Raw genomic sequence first — 19,718 nt, 5'->3', positions numbered from 1 at the left:
GCCTCGCCCGGGGCCCCACCCACTTCCGCCCGGCCCCAGCCGGTGACGTCACTAGCCCTGCGCCGTCCCGCCCAGTTCCCGGCCTCGGTCCCTGCTGCGCAGCTCTGCGGACCCTCGCAGCTGTCGCCGCCAAAATGTGAGTGAGGCGATACGACATGGGGCGGCTTTAGGCCCCGGAGGCGCCGGCACAACCACGGCCCGGTCGTCGCCGGCCGAGGCCGCGCTGGGATCCCGAGGCCTGGGGGTGGGCGGCGGCCCCAGGGTGCGGGCTGCGGACGGGCCGCGGCGCCGCCGTGCGTTCCGGAACGCTCCCCAGCCGTCGGGCACACGCTGAACGGGCGAAGGGCGCGGCGGCGAGGGCCTTCCCGGAGGAAGCAAGCTGCCTCCCTTCGCGCCCCCGGCGCCTCGCTGTTTCTCCCCTGGGTCCCCGAGGTCCCTAAGAGGAGCGATGACGACTGCGCTTGTCCCGGGGCGCCCACTCTCGGCCCGGTGCTGCGCTGGGCTCCAGAAGTTGCAAGAGGAAGGACCTCGGCCCTGTAGCAAGGCCGCTGAGGGCTGAAGTGCTCCTTGACCAACTAGGAGCGGCTGCACCTGGGGAGATAACTTAGCCATGGGCCTTCGCTCTCTTCTAAGCGAAAGCACACTTGTTGTGGCCCTTGAAACCGGTGTTTCCGGTGGTAACACTCAGAGAATGCTAATTGTTGTTGTCACAGGACCCTCTTTCTCCTCCAGCCTGCTTATTGCTCATCCACAGGGAAACTACGGGTTTCTCCTAGCAGCGAATGTTCCCGCTAAGGCTGTTGTGCCAGTAGATCACAGTGGTTAAGATCTAGATCCCTGAGATTAAACAGGACCTGATCTAAACACAGGCTCCACTACAGCCAACTGTGTTGACTTTTAAACCTTACTTTGGTCATCTGTAAAATGGGGGCTAACATTATTATAGTATCGCCCTCAAAGAGTTATGAGGATTAAATGAGAAAAATACATGGAAAGGGCCTAGCATCAGGGCGGTGGTCCTTACTAATCTATGAGACACTAAACTCTGTGAGGGCAGCAATCTGATCTGCTGTATCCCTGGTCGTTGACACATGGTAGTTGTGAAAGGACTCACTTTGCAATCAAAGAATCAGTGTCTGTTGTGCAGCCAGGCACATGCTACGTGCTGCCTTGGATACAGAGAAGACAATTCTAAGGCCCAAGAGCCTGGGATCTGTTAGGGAGGCAAGACTTTATGTACAACTGAAAAAACAAAGTGATACCAACCAAGCAATGGGGGCAATAAAGACCTCAGGCCAGAGTGGTTAAGATAGATCTGCATGGGGAGAAATAAAGCCTTCGATGAAGATTTTAAAAGACGAGTACCTTTCTGAAAGAGGGATTATTGCTTCAACTCATCTTTCCCACTCACACCATCCCTGTCCCTGCATCCCAGTTTTCCTGACTCTGTTTCTATAAATAAATCTATTTCTCCATATTGGAAAAAGGACATTCTGTAATTGTTCATAATTGTGAAAACAGTTCTTGCCACAGTGAAAAGATCAGGAGAGTGTACTGAGTGTGTTAAAGCAGGTGTGTGCCTTAAAACAAGTAAAAAAAAAAATGGAAAGTAGAGGTCACTTATCTTAATATCACGTACTTCAGTGATACAAAGTAGATCCTATTATACCTTCACTTTAGACCCTGGTCACTTTAACACTGGGACAATCTTGGAAATTGTAGAGTAATTAGAAGAAATGCCTTTAGATCCTTTGTTCATTACTTTAGGAAGGATAGCTTTTTTTGTTGTTTTTTGATTGTTTGGGTTTTTTGCTTTAGTTCTGATGTAAGAGATTATTAACACTGAGAGTCCTGGAATAACATCATTATATTTACAAAAATGTATTTGGGGTCATAATTTACTCATGCTCCTGCCTTTACATGTTTCAGGTCTACAGGTGCACCTGCAGGTTCAAGTGCTGCCGCTGGCAGCAGTCGAAGACTTCAACAGACTCAAAATCAAGTAGATGAGGTATTGTTCTGAAATGTTGAAAATGTGAATTTGAAACAAATGTGAGAGCACTATGGAAATACTTCTGTTTAGAAAAAGTATCATAAAAGTGTGGATGTGAAGTAAATTTTGACTGTATCTTAATTGTAACAGAAATTTGCTCCCTGTTGTTCTGGAAGCCCTGACCTAAAAGCAGAAGTCAGACTCTCCAGGCTTCATGCTTATTTTCCTGTGATGGAATCACATACCTAAAACACAAACACCCCTCTCTGAGAACATTCCCCAAGAACCACTTTATAGAATAGAGTAATAAAAATTTTTTAAGTATTAGGTCTCTAGATTGCTCAAGCCAGAACCAATTCTTATGATCAGACTTTTTATCAAAATGCTTTGTCCTGCAGCCTTACTTACTAGTTACTGGGCCTGAACAAGCCTCTGTGGAATTCATCACTGACAGTTGCCCATTGACACACAGAAGGCAGATACTGGCAAACTGTGCTAGCCCAGCAAATCTATGTTTGTAGAATCCTTGAGCTAGAGGATCTTCACAGCATCTTTTATTCTGCTCTGTACATGCAGAACTATAACTGAATATTGAGAAATTCAGACTAGTATTTCCATATCCCTAAAAGTTGTCTCTGTCCAACAAAAATAATCTTGGTCTTTCTGCATTTAGCTGCCTTAAAAAACAGAGTTTAAAGTTATGTTAGGACCAGGCATGGTGGCTCATGCTGAGGTGGGAGGATCATTGAGGCCAGGAGTTTGAGACGTGACAAGACCCCATCTCTACAAAAACTTAAAAAAATTAGCCAGGGGCAACGGTGCACACCTATGGTTCCAGCTACTCAGGAGGCTGAGGCAGGAGGATGGCTTGAGCCTAGGAGTTTGAGACTGCAGTGAGCTGTGATCAGGCCATTGCACTGCAGCCTGGGCAACAGAGCAAGACCTTGTCTCAAAAAAAGGTTATACACTGTTGTTAAATCACATAAGAATGTTTTGATCTGATGGTTTTGTTCATGAACTTAGTCCTGAAAATTTCAGATTTTCATAGTTAGAAACTCATTCTAATTCTGTCCTGCCTGAAACTTTTGTTTACTTACAAAATCGAATTGGATATTTTTTATTAATAATCGAAGTAATTCTCAGGAGTTTTTTAATTGAGGTGAAAGTCACATAACATACAATTAACCATTTTAAAGTGTACAATTTGGTGGTATTTAGTATATTCACAATGTTGTACAACCATTACCTCTTTCTAGTTTCAAAATTTTATCATCCCAGAATAACACCCTGATCCCATTGGTTGATCACTTCCTCTTCCCTCATTCTCCCATTTCCAGTAACTCTGCTCAGCTTTCTGTGTCTATGGATTTGCCTATTCTGGGTATATCATATAAAAGGAATCATACAACATGTGACCTTTTGTGTCTGGCTTCTTTCACTTAGAATGATGTTTTTGACATTCATCCAAGTTGTAGCATGTATCAGTACCTTGTTTCTTTTATGACTGAGTATTATTCCATTTTATGTGTATATGACAGTTTGTTGATTCACTCATCTGTTAATGATATTTGAGTTGTTTCACCTTTCAGCTATTAGGAATAATGCTGCTATAAACATTCACTTACAAGATTTTGTTTAGACATGGGTTTTTATTTCTTTTGAGTTTATACCTAGGAGTAGCATTGCTTGATTGTGGTAATTCTATGTTTAGCTTTTTGAGGAAGTGTCAAATTGTTTTCCATAGTGGCTGTACTATTTCATATTCCCACCAGCAGTATCCAAGGGTTTCTGTTTCTCCACATCCTTGCCAGCAATTGTTTTCCTTTTTTTTGTTATAGTCATCCAGCAAGCATGAAGTGGTATCTCATTGTGCTTTTGATTTGCATTTCTGTAATGATTAGTGATTTTTAAGCATATTTTCATGTGCTTATTGGCCATTTGTATATCTTCTTTGAAGAAATGTCTGTTCAAGTCCTTTGCCCATTTTTTAATTGGGTTGTCGTTTTGTTGACTTGTAAGAGTTGGGTTTTTTTAATGTATTCTGGATAGTAAACCTTTCTTTACCACATATGTGATTTACAGATATTTTCTCCCATTCTGTGGGTTATCTTTTACATTCTTGATAATATCCTTTGATGCAGAAAAGTTTTTAATTTTTATGAAGTTTCGTTTATCTGTTTTTTTCTTTTGTTGCTCTTACTTTTGGTATCAAATCTAAGAATCTGTGGTGGCTAAATCCAAAGATTTATCCTTATGTTTTCTTCTAAGAGTTTTAATAGTTTTAGCTCTTACATTTAGGTTATTGATCCATTTTGAGTTAATTTTTGTATAGATGGTAAGATAAGGGTCCAACTTCATTCTTTTGCATGTGGCTATTCAGTTGTCCCAGCACAATTTTTTAAAAAGACTTCTTTCCCTCATTGGAAACAGCACCCTTGTCAAAAAATCAATTGGCCATAGATGTTTGGGTTGATTTCTGGACTCTCAATTCTATTCCATTAGTCTGTATGTCCATATGCCAGTGCCACAGAGTCTTGATTATTGTAGTAGTTTTGAAATGGGGACATCTGAGCCCTCTAACTTTGTTTTTCATTTTGAATATTGTTTTGGCTATTTGGGACCCCTTGCAATCCCACATGAATTTGACGATTGGCCTTTACCTTTCTGGAAAAAAAAGCCATTGGAAGTTTGATAGAGATTGCTTTGAATCTGTGCGTTGCTTTGGGGAGTACTGCCACTTCAGCGATGTTAGGTCTTCCAGTGTATGAACATGAGATGTCTTCCCATTTAGGTCTTTCATTTCTTTCAGCAATGTTTTGTATGTGCAAGTTTTTCACCTTCTTAGGTAAATTTATTTCTAGGTATTTTATTCTTCTAGATGCCTTTGTAAATACAATTGTTTCCTTAATTTCCTTTTCAGATTGTTCATTGCTAGTATACAGAAACAACTGATTTATGTATGTTGATCTTGTACCCTATAATTTTGCTGAATTTATTAGCTCTAGAAGTTTTTTGTGGCTTCTTTGAGATTTTTCTATATAGAACCATCTGCACGTAGAGATTGGTTTATTCTTTTCCAATTTAGATGCCTTTTCTTTTTCTTGACTAATTGCTCTGGCCAGAACTTCCCGTACAATGTTGAGGAGCAGTAGTAAAAGAGGGCATCCTTGTTTTGTTCCTGATCTTAGGGGTAAAGCTTTCAGTCTTCCCCCATCATGATATTAGTCGTGGGTTTTCCCACAAATGCCCTTTATCATATTAAGGAAGTTCCCTTCTATCCTTAGTTTGCTGAGTGTTTTTGTCACAAAAGGGTGGACTTTTAATTTTTTTAATGAAAATTTGGCTCAAATCAATAAAGTGTGGACCTGAAAAAACGTGCCAGTAGATTTTATTTGGAATCTTTGTTCTTCTGTTCTGTTATGGGTAACTTGCTGTGCTCACATTCGTTCAGGTGGTGGACATAATGAGAGTCAACGTGGATAAGGTGTTAGAGAGAGACCAGAAGCTCTCCGAGTTAGATGACCGTGCAGATGCACTGCAGGCAGGAGCTTCTCAATTTGAAACAAGTGCTGCCAAGTTGAAGAGAAAATATTGGTGGAAGAATTGCAAGGTAATTCTGTTTTACTGGCCTGTATATTAAGTCCCCATCTCCATTCTTAGAGTTTCAACAGAGTCTACAAATATTGGACTTCCATGAATCTGGGAGGTGGGTTTGACTTCCCACACATGGAAGTTCCGGTTGCCTGTGAATCTGAAACACTGACTACGTACCCTTTCCTAGGAATCCTCCATGTTCTGTGGCTGATTTAAGAAGCACGTAGAGCAGGAATGTCCAAAACTGATCACAGGCATTAGCCCCCTCCCCATCGTCCATCCCAGCAGGGTCCTGAACACAGATTGACAGGAGAGGGCTGGAATTGCTGGTCACTTTCCATGTAGTTCTATGAATGGCTTCAAGATCAGGGGAAAGAAATGCTAGAAAGTCACAGTGTGCTCAATAGAAGAGTAGAAAGCACCCACACAAGGAGCACGGCCCTAAGCAGATTTTATACAGTTAGCAATTAAATGTGCTATGATTGAATCTCGAATGTACCCTGCTCTCTGCCTTGTTTAGAAGTGACACTTGCAGACACAGGGCAAACTTACTAGCCCTTCCTTATGTGGAAAACTTGGATACACACACAAATGCCTACCTAGAGATCACAAATCATTTTAACGTCTTTTAAAAAGCAGATAAGTAACCGTCAGGCCTTAACTGAGATCATTAAATTTAGGCTTTAGAAATTATCAATTATTCCAGATTGTAATGCACCTTAATTTTTCTTTCAGTGACTAGAATAACATTATATGATACTCTTCATAAGCACATTATCTCTATTTTTGAAATGTGAAACGGACATATGTTTTGTTACAGATGTGGGCAATAGGGATTAGTGTTCTGATTACTATCATCATCATCATCATCGGTGAGTTAACCTGTTCTAAACTCATTGGAAAAGGCTTCTCTGTGTTCACAGAATATTGCATGTACAGGAGCTCAGACTAAAGGTTCTCTCAGAAATGTCAGTTTGTTCCAAGGGTTTTACTTTTCTTTAGTAAATGTTTTAAATACTTGAGTTTTGTATAAGTCTAAAATGTCTTTCATTTTTTTTTGTTGTTGTTACATGGGTACAGGAACCAAAGGTCTAAAATTTCTGACATAAACTTTAATCCTTTGGGGTTAGAGGAAATTTAGTCATTTCCACTGACCAACAGTTCCTTTCTCTGATTATATTTTTATCATATATTTCCTTTTATGTAGTATAGTAGTTAAAAGCATGGACTACCCATGATCCATGCTGGTTCCACCACCATCCAGCTGTGGCCTTGGACAAGCAATTAATATTTCTGGACCTCAGTTTCTTCATTTGTAAAATGGGGACAATAAAAGGACCCACCATGTTGGTTTGTTGTAAGGACAAATCTGGTTAATATATAAAAAGTGCTTAGGATGGTACCTGGCATATAATAATAAAAATAATAATTATATAAATAAAGTGTATATATGCACATATATATACACACACAAATACAACTATTATTATATATAATATTAGAGCAAAGTAATGCAGTGTATGGGAACTATTTAGAGAAACATGACTTCCTTTCGTTGATAGGCTGATGTTAGTAATAGATGTTTCCTATTTAACAAGAATGTACAGCTAGTTGGATCCTTTCTTCTGACTCTGCTCTCCTGTTGCCCTCTATAAAATATAGAGAAGCCGCTAATAGGAAATCAGCCAAATCAAATTACTGTTCACATTTAGACTGTAGCATTCAGTGTTCATTCTGGATTTGCACTGAGAGACTAAACAGCTGTTTTCCCTGTTTTTTGCATCTCGCCTGCTTGTTAGTGTGGAGTGTCTCTTCATGAAGAACCAGTGAAACTCAAGCCTGCTGTTCAAGAAACCTCTTCAAGACTTTTGACTTAGAACCTGCTATATTATCAAGCTTACCTACTGTTTTATCTAAAGTGTTTATTTTTTTGTTAGTTAATGTAAAGTTCAATTTCTAGGAGATGTGCCTTTGTTTTTTAATACACACTCCACATTAGAAGTAATGGCCAGCCCCATCCACGTTTTGCACAGTGCCTTTACAGATTTACATATGGGCTGAAGAAGAGGACTTCTTAAGTTCCAGAGTACTATAATCTAGATGTAATATTGTCACTAATTAAATGCCATTGATCCCAGTTAAGAGAATTTGTGCCAAGTTAGTTATCCTTGTCATACGGCATTGTCTTCGGAACCACATTTTAAACCCCTGGGTAATTAGATTTCCAACTTGTGCCTTCCAGAAAGAACACTACTGCCTAACAGAAAGAACACTACTGCACTACTGCCTAACGCAAATCTGTGACAGTAACAGGCTGTGCCTTATTTTGATATTTTTCTGATTCCCTTTAAGAGAATCCTCTATGTTTTTGTAAGCACTACTGACTTTTTCGCTATACTTAAAACAAGATGCTGGTAAAGAGTTTTTGCTCTTACATTAAATATGAAGATGTTTACTTTCTTGTTGTTTTGTATCACTTGCTAAAAATACTGTTGTAATCAGAAACAATAACCCTTTTAAAAAGTTTTTTAGGCCAGGCGCGGTGGCTCACGCCTGTAATCCTAACACTCTGGGAGGCCGAGGCGGGTGGATTGCTTGAGCTCAGGAGTTCGAGACCAGCCTGAGCAAGAGCGAGACCCCGTCTCTACTAAAAAAAAAAAAAATAGAAAAATTATCTGGCCAACTAATATATATATGTATATATATATATATATATATATAAAAAATTAGCCGGGTATGGTGGCGCATGCCTGTAGTCCCAGCTACTCGGGAGGCTGAGGCAGTAGGATCGTTTAAGCCCAGGAGTTTGAGGTTGCTGTGAACTAGGCTGACGCCACGGCACTCACTCTAGCCCGGGCAACAAAGCGAGACTCTGTCTCAAAAAAAAAAAAAAAAAAGTTTTTTAGAGCTATGGCTATGACCAAAGTTTCAATTTTGCCAAAAAGTTAAATACTGATAAAATATTGTTAAGTCTGTGCCCAACAGATAAATTCAGAAAAGTGCCAAATCGAACTCAAGGTGCCTTTTGGAATTAAAATTGTAATATTGTGTGTGAACTTTATACATCTTGACAGATCTTTCTTGCCTTTGAAATGTTGTAGATGATGCAACTTCCCTTCTGATTTGTCATTTTTCATGACAGGATAGAGAAGGTTTGAGCTAGACTCTGACTGCCTCATAGCTACAGACAAAGAGTTTTACCCAGCAGTTTGCAGATTATCAGCTGTAGACTCCAATGTGTTTCTCGTAATTATGTGAGCAACAATTTTGTAGCCTTCAAGTAAGATCGTCTGTGAACTTGATCATTGTCTGCCCAGTCTTCATAGACTATAGCTTTTTGGAGTTTGTTGCCTATTTTTACTCATATTCTACTTCCTAAATCAGTCTTATAAATTATGCTTGCAGTTAGGGATTGGTCAGGGGAGGATGACTCTTTTCACAGAGAATAGCTAACCAGAGACATTTTCTTCATTGTCATAAACTGTCTGCACAGGATGCTGCTTTGGAATAGGTGTGGTCATCTGAGAGTTTGTCTGCATGAGACTTTCAGCATCAGGGCATGTGGCTTAAAGATGGGAGCTCAGGTATGAATGAAAACAGGCAAGGAGGCACTGAGGGAGAAACACAGATTTTACTGCTCTGTGGCCCAGTTAGTAGAAAATTCTAAAATTCTTGTTCACATGCTATTACAAAGCAACAACAGCTTAGATGCACCAGGACACAGGTTCTATTTCTCTGGTATCTGTTCCCCTGACATCACTGAAATGATGTAATGTTGAAGACATGCCTTGCAGTATGCCCAGCTGTGAGGAGAAAGCAGCTGTCAGTGTCGGGACATTAGCCCACCCTCAGCACAGGGTCTCTGGCCAAGTCTGACTCTGAAACCTTGGTGCTCTCTCCTTGGCCTCAATGCTCAGTCCCATGTAACCCACTGGCTCCTGCATTAACCCAGGAATACCTCGCTTATATCTGTGCATTTAGCTGGGAACTTGCCCACTATAATGACCTGAATAAAGTGTTTATAAACATGATTCTGGCCCCTGTGTTTCTTGTAGAGGAATAGTTGTGCCTGGTCCAAGTCCTAAAAATGTCATTCCTTGCTGCTTCCCCTTCCTCTCCCTTATAAGCCCCCAAACTACACTTTCTCTTCTCCTTTCTCTCTAGTCCCCTCCCCAGGTATTCCATTTTCTAGTACCCAGCACTTCCCCATACCCAAGTGAATAGAGGCAAAACACTCCCTTTGTGAAAAGTGCTTTACCATATAGGAGATGAACAGGAAACTGGCTTTCACATGATCACCAAAATGTTCAGGATTTGGCTTTTGACTTTCTTAAATGTATAGTCTTTTGAAAGTGATGTGCAGAGCTGGCCCTGCACATGGTAGACTAGATAGCTGCCTACATGGGACAGGTTAAGTTTGGATGGGTGAGGAACATCTCTAAATACATGGCTCTCGTTTTGATTCTGTATTATCTTTTTTCCCCATAAATACACTTCCACTCTTACACTGTGACCCCCTAGGAAACAATATGGGAGGAAGTAGACATCTATGTTTATAACAGAAAAATCCAAAACCCCTTTCCCTAATTTCAAGCTCCATGGTGATACTGCCCTTCCTAACTTTGACTTCATCTCAGCCCACTCTCCCACCCTCTCTATCTCCAGGCAGAGTGTACTGCCAAAGGACAGCTGTTGTCCTCTCAGAGACTTGTGTACAAGACACAACATCAGGGTATGCTGCTTAAAGAGCAGTGTGCAGGTATGAATTAAAACAGGCAAGGAAGCACAGGGAGAAACAGACCAGAACTGTTTGTTTCCTTTTCTCAACAACAAACTTTCTTCTCTTCAGGGCCACTGCAAGTGCTGTTCTACTCTGTTGGATACACTTCCCCACCCCTGTGGCAGGCCCCTCATCACTCGGTTTAACTTTGCCTTCTCAAGGGCCTTCCCTGGTCACCTGGCTAATGCCGCTTTTGCCTCCTTCACCCTAGACACCTCTGTCCCAGTCACACTTCATTTCATTAGCTTGTTTCATATTCTACACCGCACATTAGGCTTTCTGAACTTACTTTATGTGGGGTCGTTTGTATGTCTTTAATAAAATTTAGACTCCCTAGGTGGCAGGGACTTTTATCCACCATTCTATCCCCAGGTATTACTATCATCCCTGCTGAGATATGCACTCAAATATTCGCTGAATGAGTACAATTTGACAAAACAGCTTTGGAGGCAAGAGATGCAATCTGGACTATGGATAAGGTGGTTTATCCAGGACAGAATATAAACAATCGCCCACTTTCACTTTTCCGCGGTTCCGTTACATACGGTTCCTTTTTCATTTACTCAACAAATACCGAATATTTTTGACGTACGGGGCAGCACAGAGGGGCGGAGCTCTGCACTGTATCTTTCATTTCCTATGAGGTGAGACACAATCTCAAATGAGCTTTCAGACTGGTGGTTTTTCCTTTTCCGAAACGGAGTATCTTTTACATACACTTATCTTCCTCCCGTTGCCAAATGAATCTGTAATTTTAGGAATAGAGAAGTGTTTAAATACCGCTGTCTGAAAATCGAGTTGGATTTCATACAGCCCGGTTCCTCAAGCCCATTCCTTGGAGAGAGCGCGAGGTTAGGAAAGACGAAAACGACAGAGCCCAAGTACACGCCCAGAGCACTTCGAGGGCCAGCGCCTTGTTCCGCCTGCCCGCTCCCGCCCAGGGCTCTTCCCCGGTCTCCTCCCGGCAGCCAGAGCCAGCAGCTGCCCCGGGCCCCTCGTCCCCCCGCGCGCCCCCGCCCCGCCCCGCCCCGCCCCGCCCCGCCCCGCCTCGCCCCGCCTCGCCCCGCCTCGCCCCGCCTCGCCCCGCCCCGCCTCGCCTCGCCCCGCCCCGCCTCGCCTCGCCTCGCCTCGCCTCGCCTCTCACGTGGAGCCGCACCCGCCCCGCCTCCAAGGTCCCGCCCCCTCGTGACTGGCAGCTCCGGCGCCCTGTCTCTGCGGCTCTGGCTCCAGCGGCCCCGTCCCCGGCGCCGCGCACGAGACCGGGCACTCGACTCGCGCGGCCCAGCCCGGCGCCTCCTCAGGGCCGCTCCGCCCCCTGCCCTCACTCCGCCTGCCGGGATTGGCCCGGCGCCGTCCTCGGCCCGACCCGCGCGTTATGTAACGCGCTCCGGGGGCCCTCGCCGCCGCCCCGTCGCCTTGGGTTATGTAACCCGGGGCGCCCCGGCGTGGGCCCCGCCCCGGGGCCAATGGGGGCCCGCCGAGCCCGCCGGGTGGCCAATCGCGCGGCCCGGGGCGGGGCGGGGGCACGCGGCGCGTGGGGGCACGCGGCGGGCCTCGGGACTGCGCGCGGCGCGGCCCGGCGGGGCGGGCGGCTGCGCGCGGGGCCGCGGGTGGCGGGGGCCGGTGGGTGCGGGGCGAGGGCGGGAGGCTTGGGGACCCGCGCGTGGCCCGGGGCGCCTCGAGTCCTGCCCTCCGCCCGGAATCCGCCGGAACGTTGCTCTCCCGAGCTGCCCCCGTGCCCGGGCCGGGTTTGCCGGCGCACGCCGACTTTCCTGAGCCGGCGGGGGCAAAGTTGTGTCCCGCGTGAGGACCCGGCCCAGGGCCGCGCGCCGGGGAGCCGCAGCCAGCCCGGTTTCGGGCGTCGAGTTGGCCGTTTCATTTGTTTCTTGTCCCTTTGTCTCCTCTCCCCAGGCTGGACTCCCAGGAACGGAGAAATCTCAGGAGGCTTTATGGAAATGCTGGGGAGAAGAGCCCCTCTAAGGTGAACGTGGGCCAGTAATTGCTGGCTTGTGTTGACTGCCCGTTCTCTTACGCGATGGCATGGACCGAAATGAGAAATCCGGGTCTGTCGCTGATTGCAAAGTGAGGGAGAAGCCAGCCACGGACTGAGGGCTGCCCAGCGGAACATGGACCCCTGTGAAGATTTGGAGATGCTCGGCGGGAAGTCTCCTGACCCCAGGCGACTGGTGGCCCATGAAGAGGCTCTGGGTGGAGAATCTGAGATGTGGAGCCCCAAGTTCCAGCTGCAGAGGAAATACGTGGAGAGCAGCAACAGGTGACACTCCGGCTTCATTTCCACAACCCAGGGTGTTTGTTGTCCTTCACTGGGGCAGGAGAAGGAAAAGGAGGCTTTAAGTCTTCTTATTCTTTTGCTTTCAGGGCCAGGGAAAAGTGTAGGGGGAAACTTGGGCAACTTAGGATGAGATGATCTGGGACACTGAAGAAAATCACCAAAGAGTACCAGAACGAGATGAAAAGTGGTTAAAGTTAGCTGAGTTGGGGTTCCAGTGGGAAGAAGAGAAAGAAAGTGGGAAATGTGCCAATTTCTTTGCCTTGGGTTCCCTACTTGTAAGAAAAGAGGTATAACTTGCGAACTAAATGCATGGATGCACATAGAGCGCTTAGAAAGTTGCCTGGCACGCAGGTGCAGTTTACATACCATCAATGTTGGCTGTGATTGTCATTGCTGTTGTGATTTTAGAATTGTTTACGTTCCAGTGAACAGCAAGATCGAAATAGAGTTTCTGAAGAACTTATAATGGTTGTCCAAGAAATGAAGAAATATTTCCCATCAGAGAGACACAGTAAGCCAAGCACTCTAGATGCCCTCAACTATGCCCTTCGCTGTGTACACAGTGTGCAAGGTAAATGAGCTGGAGAAAAATCCCATCCTACAAGTGCAGTGGTAGTCACATGCGACAGAGGAATGGTCAGTGGGGTTTTAGTCACAGAAATACTTGTAGTTTTTCATGGTGCTTTATGTAAGATGAGTAGATCTACGCTGATTCCATTAGTGTCTTAATTTTTCACATTTGAAAGACCAGGAAAACCTTATTTGTGGAACAGCTTAATAACTATGCAATATTTTGCTGATTTGCTGCAAGAGAATAGAATTTGGCGTAAGCACATTTTGAAGGCTAGCTTTTTAAAGGAACATTGTTTTCTGTGGATGTTAGGGGAAAAAATACATAAATACATTTGACAAAATACAGTTACCTTTCTCCGTCATACACATACTTTTAAAATGTAGTCATGTGATACATCAGGAATTTACCAAATTAAAAATGAACAGTTTTAAACATTTTTTCTCTTTGAGTTTTCTTTTCAAAGGATTTCATAAAGTCATATCCTCTTTAGCACAAACCTCTATGCTTCGTATATGATATGTAGCTCCTGAATGCTGGAGTAATGCTTCTGCCAAAAAAATTGTATGTGTGTATTTGCAATTTTTTGTTTCAGTAATTTGTTTTAGTACCTTAAATATATGTTGGTCCTTGTGATGTAGAACATGCAGAATTCATACAATTCAGAATCTTAAGTTTGCACAACTGTTAGTATTTTAGGTAAATGCAGAAAATGATCTGGTTTTTAGGTAGACACACTGAGGTATTCTCCTCCTAAAAAATCCAGCTTGAGAGTGATAAAATTATTTCCTAAAGATATTGTTGTCACTGGAATACCTGTTTGTTTCCCTGTGTTTCTTAGCAAACAGTGAGTTTTTCCAGATTCTCAGTCAAAACGGAGCACCTCAGGCAGATGTGACCATGTACAGTCTTGAGGAGCTGGCCACTATTGCTTCAGAACACACTTCCAAAAACACAGTAAGAGTTCATGAATTTTGCCATATCAACCTGGGTGATTTTTCCTAAGGACCTTCTCTAGATGTAGGTTTTTAAAAATAATAACTAAAAATTTTAAAAATCACAATTTGAGGTCAAGAACAGAGAAACTTTAGTAAAGAGGCACTGTGTAGTTTCACCTGCCCTTGCCAGAGAAAACGCCTAAAGACGGAAAGCAGCGCATTGTGTGTGCTGTGTGTGTTCACTTAACTTTGGTTATGAGGTGTTTCTCGCTCCTTAGCATTCCTGAGTTCTCTTGAACTGAGAGAAAAAAATAACACCGCAGAGTAATTTCTGCATTTTATTCTAATCTCCGAATTGTTAATTTCTATTTATATCATTCTTAGTTCCAATATCTACTACTTCAAGTTGTAACAACTGGATTTTATAGAACAGGTGAGTTGAGATGCTGTCATTTTTTGTAAAATTTTGGAAGAGACTTTTAGTATATCTTTTTTGAATCTCTTCTTGTTGACAGAATAATTAAGCCTCATGTTTTGTTGATGTGGTGGAGATTACTTATGTTTAGAACTCAACATAAAGATTTTATAATATCGGAACATGAGCTATCCGTAGTATTATAATAGTGCTTATTTAACAGATTGGTGTGTGCATAGTACTATAGTAAGTGCTACAGAGATTTTTTTTTTTTTAAGTTTAAGAGAACATTTGTCCTTTAAGATCTTTAAGATAAAGCTAAAGTGGAAAATATGCCATTCATTGCTGACAAACACAAACAATGCTGATTACACTAAATAAGTTATACTTATGTCTAATGGAAGAAATTAGAGCAGTGATTCTTATGTAATGAGGTTTGTCAAGGACAGCTTCGTAAAGGAGGTAGGTGAATCTTGAGCTTGGTCTTAAAGCATAGATAGAATCTGTGTTGGTGAAGAGAAGGCAGTCCCTATCGGTGTGAGGCACAGTTTGCAAACCAAAAGGAATCAGAAATTTATGTACTTCATGTATGTTTAGTCTGCATAGAACGAGCTGGTATATATTTGACATAGAAATCAAACCTTCAGAGGGTAAAATGCAGGTTTGATAATATTTAAGAAGCATGTTGGAGGAATTCTATTGCCTTGGTAGGATGTGCATGTGTGTGTTAAGCTATTGATCGTGGTAGAAATCTAGAAGAAATTTACCTTTCAGGAAATATTGATAGTAAGTATCTCAATGTTTGCATTTATTTTAAATGTTTCCATAGGATACCTTTGTGGCAGTGTTTTCATTTCTGTCTGGAAGGTTAGTGCACATTTCTGAACAGGCTACTTTGATCCTGAATTATAAGAAAGATTGGCTGGAGTCCTCTCACTTTGTTGACCTGCTTGCCCCTCAAGACGTGCGGGTGTTCTACATGCACACTGCCCGAGCTCAGCTCCCCTTTTGGAACAGCTGGACCCAAAGAGGTAACAGGACCAGTGTTCAGATCTTTATGCTGCTTCCTCAGGATCAGTTTCGTTCTTTCAGAGATAGTACAGAAATTAACGTATTATTTAGACCATGCAAACTATATAGTTTTTCTCATTTCTTTTTTTAAGAAGTCAGAATACATTTGTTTTCCTTTAGTCAAGTTAGTTTCATAGATAGTACATCATAAAATGATTTGGTTAGCAGTTAATGCTGTATAGCAGTTTAATTGCTATGAAGGCTCTGTTTCCTTTAAGTTAATAGAATTAAATGTTTTCCTTCCCACATTGACTTGATGATTTCTTTGTATAATGGATTTTACTTAGAGATAAAGTTCTGATGGTTAGCTCCCTTTTCCAGTTTTTCTTGCCCCTAAAAGTTTATGAATCTCATTACTTTGTTTTTCTTCTGGAATGCTTGTTTTCTTGAACCAGGGATATCTATTCACAGTTTTCTTTATGACTTTCATTTGTGTGTGATCTTAATTTTTTTTTTTTTTTTTGAGACAGAGTCTCACTCTGTCACCCTGGGTAGAGTGCAGTAGCATCATCACAGCTCATTGCAACCTCAAACTCCTGGGCTCAAGAAATCCTCTTGCCTCAGCCTCCCTAGTAGCTGGGACTACAGGTGTGCACCGCCACACCCGGCTAATTTTTTCTCTTTTTAGTAGAGACGGGGTCTCACTCTTGCTCAGGCTGATCTTGAACTCCTGAGCTTAAGCAATCCTCCCGCCTTGGCCTCCCAGAGTGATAGGATTACAGGCGTGAGCCACTGTGCTCAACCATTGTGTGATCTTTATTATTTCTTTTTAAAGTCACGTTTTATTATTTCATACTCTTTGTGAAGTGTCCCCTAAAGAACTTTGTATGTATCAGCCACCTTTTTGATTTCAAGCCCTTTTCTCTAATTCTTAAAAATTTTATGATTTTTTTTGTTGTGGCAAAGTAAAACACATAAAATTTACCATCTTAATCATTTTTAAGTGTACACTTCAGTAGTAACTCTATATATACCTTTTTTGACTTTTCAGTCCAGTACTTGGTCTGATGAAGAATAGTCTTGCATGCTTGTTTTTCTATCCTTTTTGAATGCTTTTACTTAAGCTCCAGAAAACATGCCTGTTGTCCTTGCTTGCTTCTAGCTCCCTCATCTCCTTTTCCCGTCTTTCAGAAATATTTCATTTGTCGTTCTCTTCCGTAAGTACATGTTTCAACCTTTAATTGTCCATTTTTTTCCTTTGCTTTCATTAATCATCTGTTCGTTCCATTAACATTTACTCAGCAATCACCATGAGCCAAGAGCTACTCCAGATGCTGGGGTACAGCTGTGAACAGGACACAGAATGCCGTTTGCCACGTCTTTCACATTTCCCTAGGTCTCTTTCCCTCAACATCGCCCGAGTCTTTTCAGCCTTTTTGTCTCTGCTGATTGCTATGATACTTCCCTTCCGTGTAAAATTTAATATGCCCTGAAATTGTTCATTTGGACCTCAAAATTTATGCCATAAAGATATGATGTGTATGTAGTGGAATCTTCATATTATACTTTTGCTTTATAAATGCTCAAGGATTCAAACTAATTGAGAGCAGTTGGCTAGCTCCACCCCCTTTCTAGGCTGCGTCCGTGTTCCCTCCTTCCGTCCCCTCCTTTAAGCTCATAAAACGTTAAGAAGACCTAGAAAGCTGTGTACTCAGCTGTCCTCAGCGTTTGGTCCTGCATTAGAACATATTTCTACTTAACGGTGCCATACAAACCTCTCAGAAGGATCTGACCTTCTTAAGAGCACATTTCCAGAAACAAGAAGAATTTACATGTTTACAGCCTAGTTGTTGAAATGCATCATGGGCTCAGGTCTAGATCTTAGATCACGTGCTCTGGCTTCCGGTAGGACAGGACTTCTAGTGGGTGCAGTTGGTGTTTGGGTGCCTGGTGTGATATATAAATGGTGTAAGCATATTTACAGTAGATGCATTTTCTGATTTTTCTATGATCCTTTCCTTAGATGTACAAAGACCTGGACTTACTCAATATTGTGGTTCTTTAAGACTCTCATTGTTTAGGCTACCGCCAGTGTATTATTTTTAAATATCTCACAGCTTTTCATGTTTCCTATAACTGAGGACTTTTCATTCCAGTGAACAAATGCCCAAATGCTATTCATGGAGCTCTAAGCAGAGGAAGCACATACAGTCAGCAAACACGTGGGAGAAGGTTCGGCCCCCTCATTTGCCCCTAAGATAGGCAGATTTAAACATTTCTGAATTACTACCTCATAAATCAATAAAATTGATCCAAAATCAAAAAATAATGCAAAAATCAATAAAATGCAAGCCATTGACATGAGGGTTATGAGAAAAGGTTAATGACACTGTAAATTGGCACAATCTTCTGGAGATTAGTTTACCAGTACGTGCTGAGAGTCAAGAAACAATCATATCATTTAACTTAGGAGCACAACTTTTTGCAGTTTTTTTTTTTTTTTTTGAGACAGGATCTTGCCCTGTTGCCCAGTCTTGAGTGCAGTGGGATCATCAAAGCTCACTGCAGCCTCAAACTCCTGGGCTCAAGCAATCCTCCTGCCTCAGTCTCCCAAGTAGTTGGGACTACAGGCTGGCTAATTTTTGGTTTTTTATTTTTTTGTAGAGACAGGGTCTTGCTGCGTCACTCAGGCTAGTCTCAAACACCAGGCCTCCCAGAGTGCTAGGATTACAGGTGTGACACACCACACTTGGCCCACTTTTTGAAATTTATCCAAGGAAAGAATTTAAAGAGAAAAAAATTAAACTTATATATTGCCTGGGCACAGTAGCTTACATGGTAATCCTAGAACTTTGGGAGGCAGAGGCACGAGGATAGCTTAAGGCCAGGAGTTTGAGACCAACCTGAGCAAGAGTGAGACCCTATCTCTACTAAAAATAAAAAAAAATCATCCTGGCGTGGTGGTGTGCAGTAGTGGTGGTAGTGGTGGTGGTGCTGTAGTCCCATACTCTGGAGGCTGAGGCAAGAGGATCACTTGAGCCCAGGAGTTTGAGGTTGCAGTGAGCTATGCTGAGGCCACGGCACTCTAGCCAGAGTAGCAGAACCAGACTCTGTCTCAAAAAATAAATAAATGAACAAACTTACATAGCTAAAAGGTGAAAATAGTCTAAATTCCCAATTTTTGAGAAATATCCAGACTATTACAGTGAAATAGACTATTACCACCAAAACATTTGTGCCAGAGGATCGTTATATTGACATTGGAGACCATGAATACGGACGGGCAGTTACAGAAATAGGGAGAAGCTCTGCAGGAGGTGGTAGGGGAAAGACCCGTCTCACTGTTTTACCTCAGGGTGGTTATTCCAATCCAAAGCCCTCGGAAAATACTGGCATGTGTCTGGATCTCACAATGAGGGAAGAGAGTACTATTTTGATTACGAGGACCTCTCTCTTAAAAAAAGCTGGGGCATTGTTCAGTAATAGCATAATGCTGTTTTGTTGAGGAAGTGCCACGGTGAGAGCGACTGACGTCTGCCTTTGTTTCCAGCACCGTCACAGTACGACTATGCTCCTGTGAAATCCTTCTTCTGCAGGATCCGGTGAGTACGCCCTGCACTCACTGATGCAGGCCAGAAATGGGGATCGTGCTCTGGTTTTATTTAGTGCTTTTTCTTTTGTATTCAGCTAGGTTCTGTTGCAGGTGCAAAAACTAAGACTTGGCTCTTGCCACAAGGAGTTTATATTTCGATTGAGGAGAAGAAACTCACTCAGAAGAAAACTAAATAATAATGCAATAAAAAAAAAAAGACCAGAAAGATAATTCTTAACCCTGGCATATGAGAATCACTAGATGTGAAATATACTTTAAAATGACCATTGTTTAGGGCTCTTTTTGTTTTTCAGTCACATTTAAAATTAATTTTTGAAATTTTTAATAGCTTTAAGGAAAGCAAGATATTTCTATTTATTAGAAGGGTTTAAAAGATCCAGAGACTGTGAACTAGAAGAAAATAGACCAAAATTTTAACAGTAGTTGATTTCCGGTAGGATTTATAAGTGATTTTTTTTTTCTCTTCTAAATTTACTATAATGTTAATGTTATTTTCATAATAAAAATGTA

At 42.3% G+C, this 19,718-nt stretch overlaps 2 protein-coding genes across 4 annotated transcripts in view; both read left to right on the top strand.

Annotated features, from left to right (window-relative positions):
- The first annotated feature begins 52 nt into the window (after positions 1–52).
- VAMP3 (vesicle associated membrane protein 3) lies at positions 53–8,042 on the top strand. The gene is made up of 5 exons (XM_045546241.1): positions 53–136; positions 1,930–2,011; positions 5,445–5,603; positions 6,408–6,459; positions 7,387–8,042. Coding segments are annotated over exons 1-5 (315 nt in total). The 5' UTR covers positions 53–134; the 3' UTR covers positions 7,407–8,042.
- A 3,988-nt stretch (positions 8,043–12,030) lies between these two features.
- The window catches only part of PER3 (period circadian regulator 3), a 54,900-nt gene continuing 47,212 nt past the window's right edge, over positions 12,031–19,718 (top strand). For all 3 annotated transcript variants that reach the window (XR_006733950.1, XM_045546238.1, XM_045546237.1), the window contains exons 1-5: positions 12,031–12,642; positions 13,086–13,231; positions 14,073–14,188; positions 15,414–15,615; positions 19,146–19,197. Coding sequence is in view for 2 of the 3 variants with exons in the window: in XM_045546238.1 (XP_045402194.1) it covers positions 12,494–12,642; positions 13,086–13,231; positions 14,073–14,188; positions 15,414–15,615; positions 19,146–19,197 (665 nt within the window). In the remaining variant the exon portion in view is untranslated. The remainder of the gene's footprint in view (positions 12,643–13,085; positions 13,232–14,072; positions 14,189–15,413; positions 15,616–19,145; positions 19,198–19,718) is intronic.

Source organism: Lemur catta, chromosome 3 (assembly GCF_020740605.2).
Source record: "Lemur catta isolate mLemCat1 chromosome 3, mLemCat1.pri, whole genome shotgun sequence".
Lineage (NCBI taxonomy): Eukaryota > Metazoa > Chordata > Mammalia > Primates > Lemuridae > Lemur > Lemur catta.
Note: the sequence above shows the minus strand (reverse complement) of the source record. Positions and strands in the feature narration are given on the sequence as shown.

Excerpts from the sequence above, each read along its gene's own strand:
- VAMP3 (XM_045546241.1), top strand. Across the intron at positions 2,012-5,444 it reads CTCAAAATCAAGTAGATGAG|GTGGTGGACATAATGAGAGT; the intron begins GTATTGTTCTGA and ends ACATTCGTTCAG. Across the intron at positions 5,604-6,407 it reads ATTGGTGGAAGAATTGCAAG|ATGTGGGCAATAGGGATTAG; the intron begins GTAATTCTGTTT and ends GTTTTGTTACAG.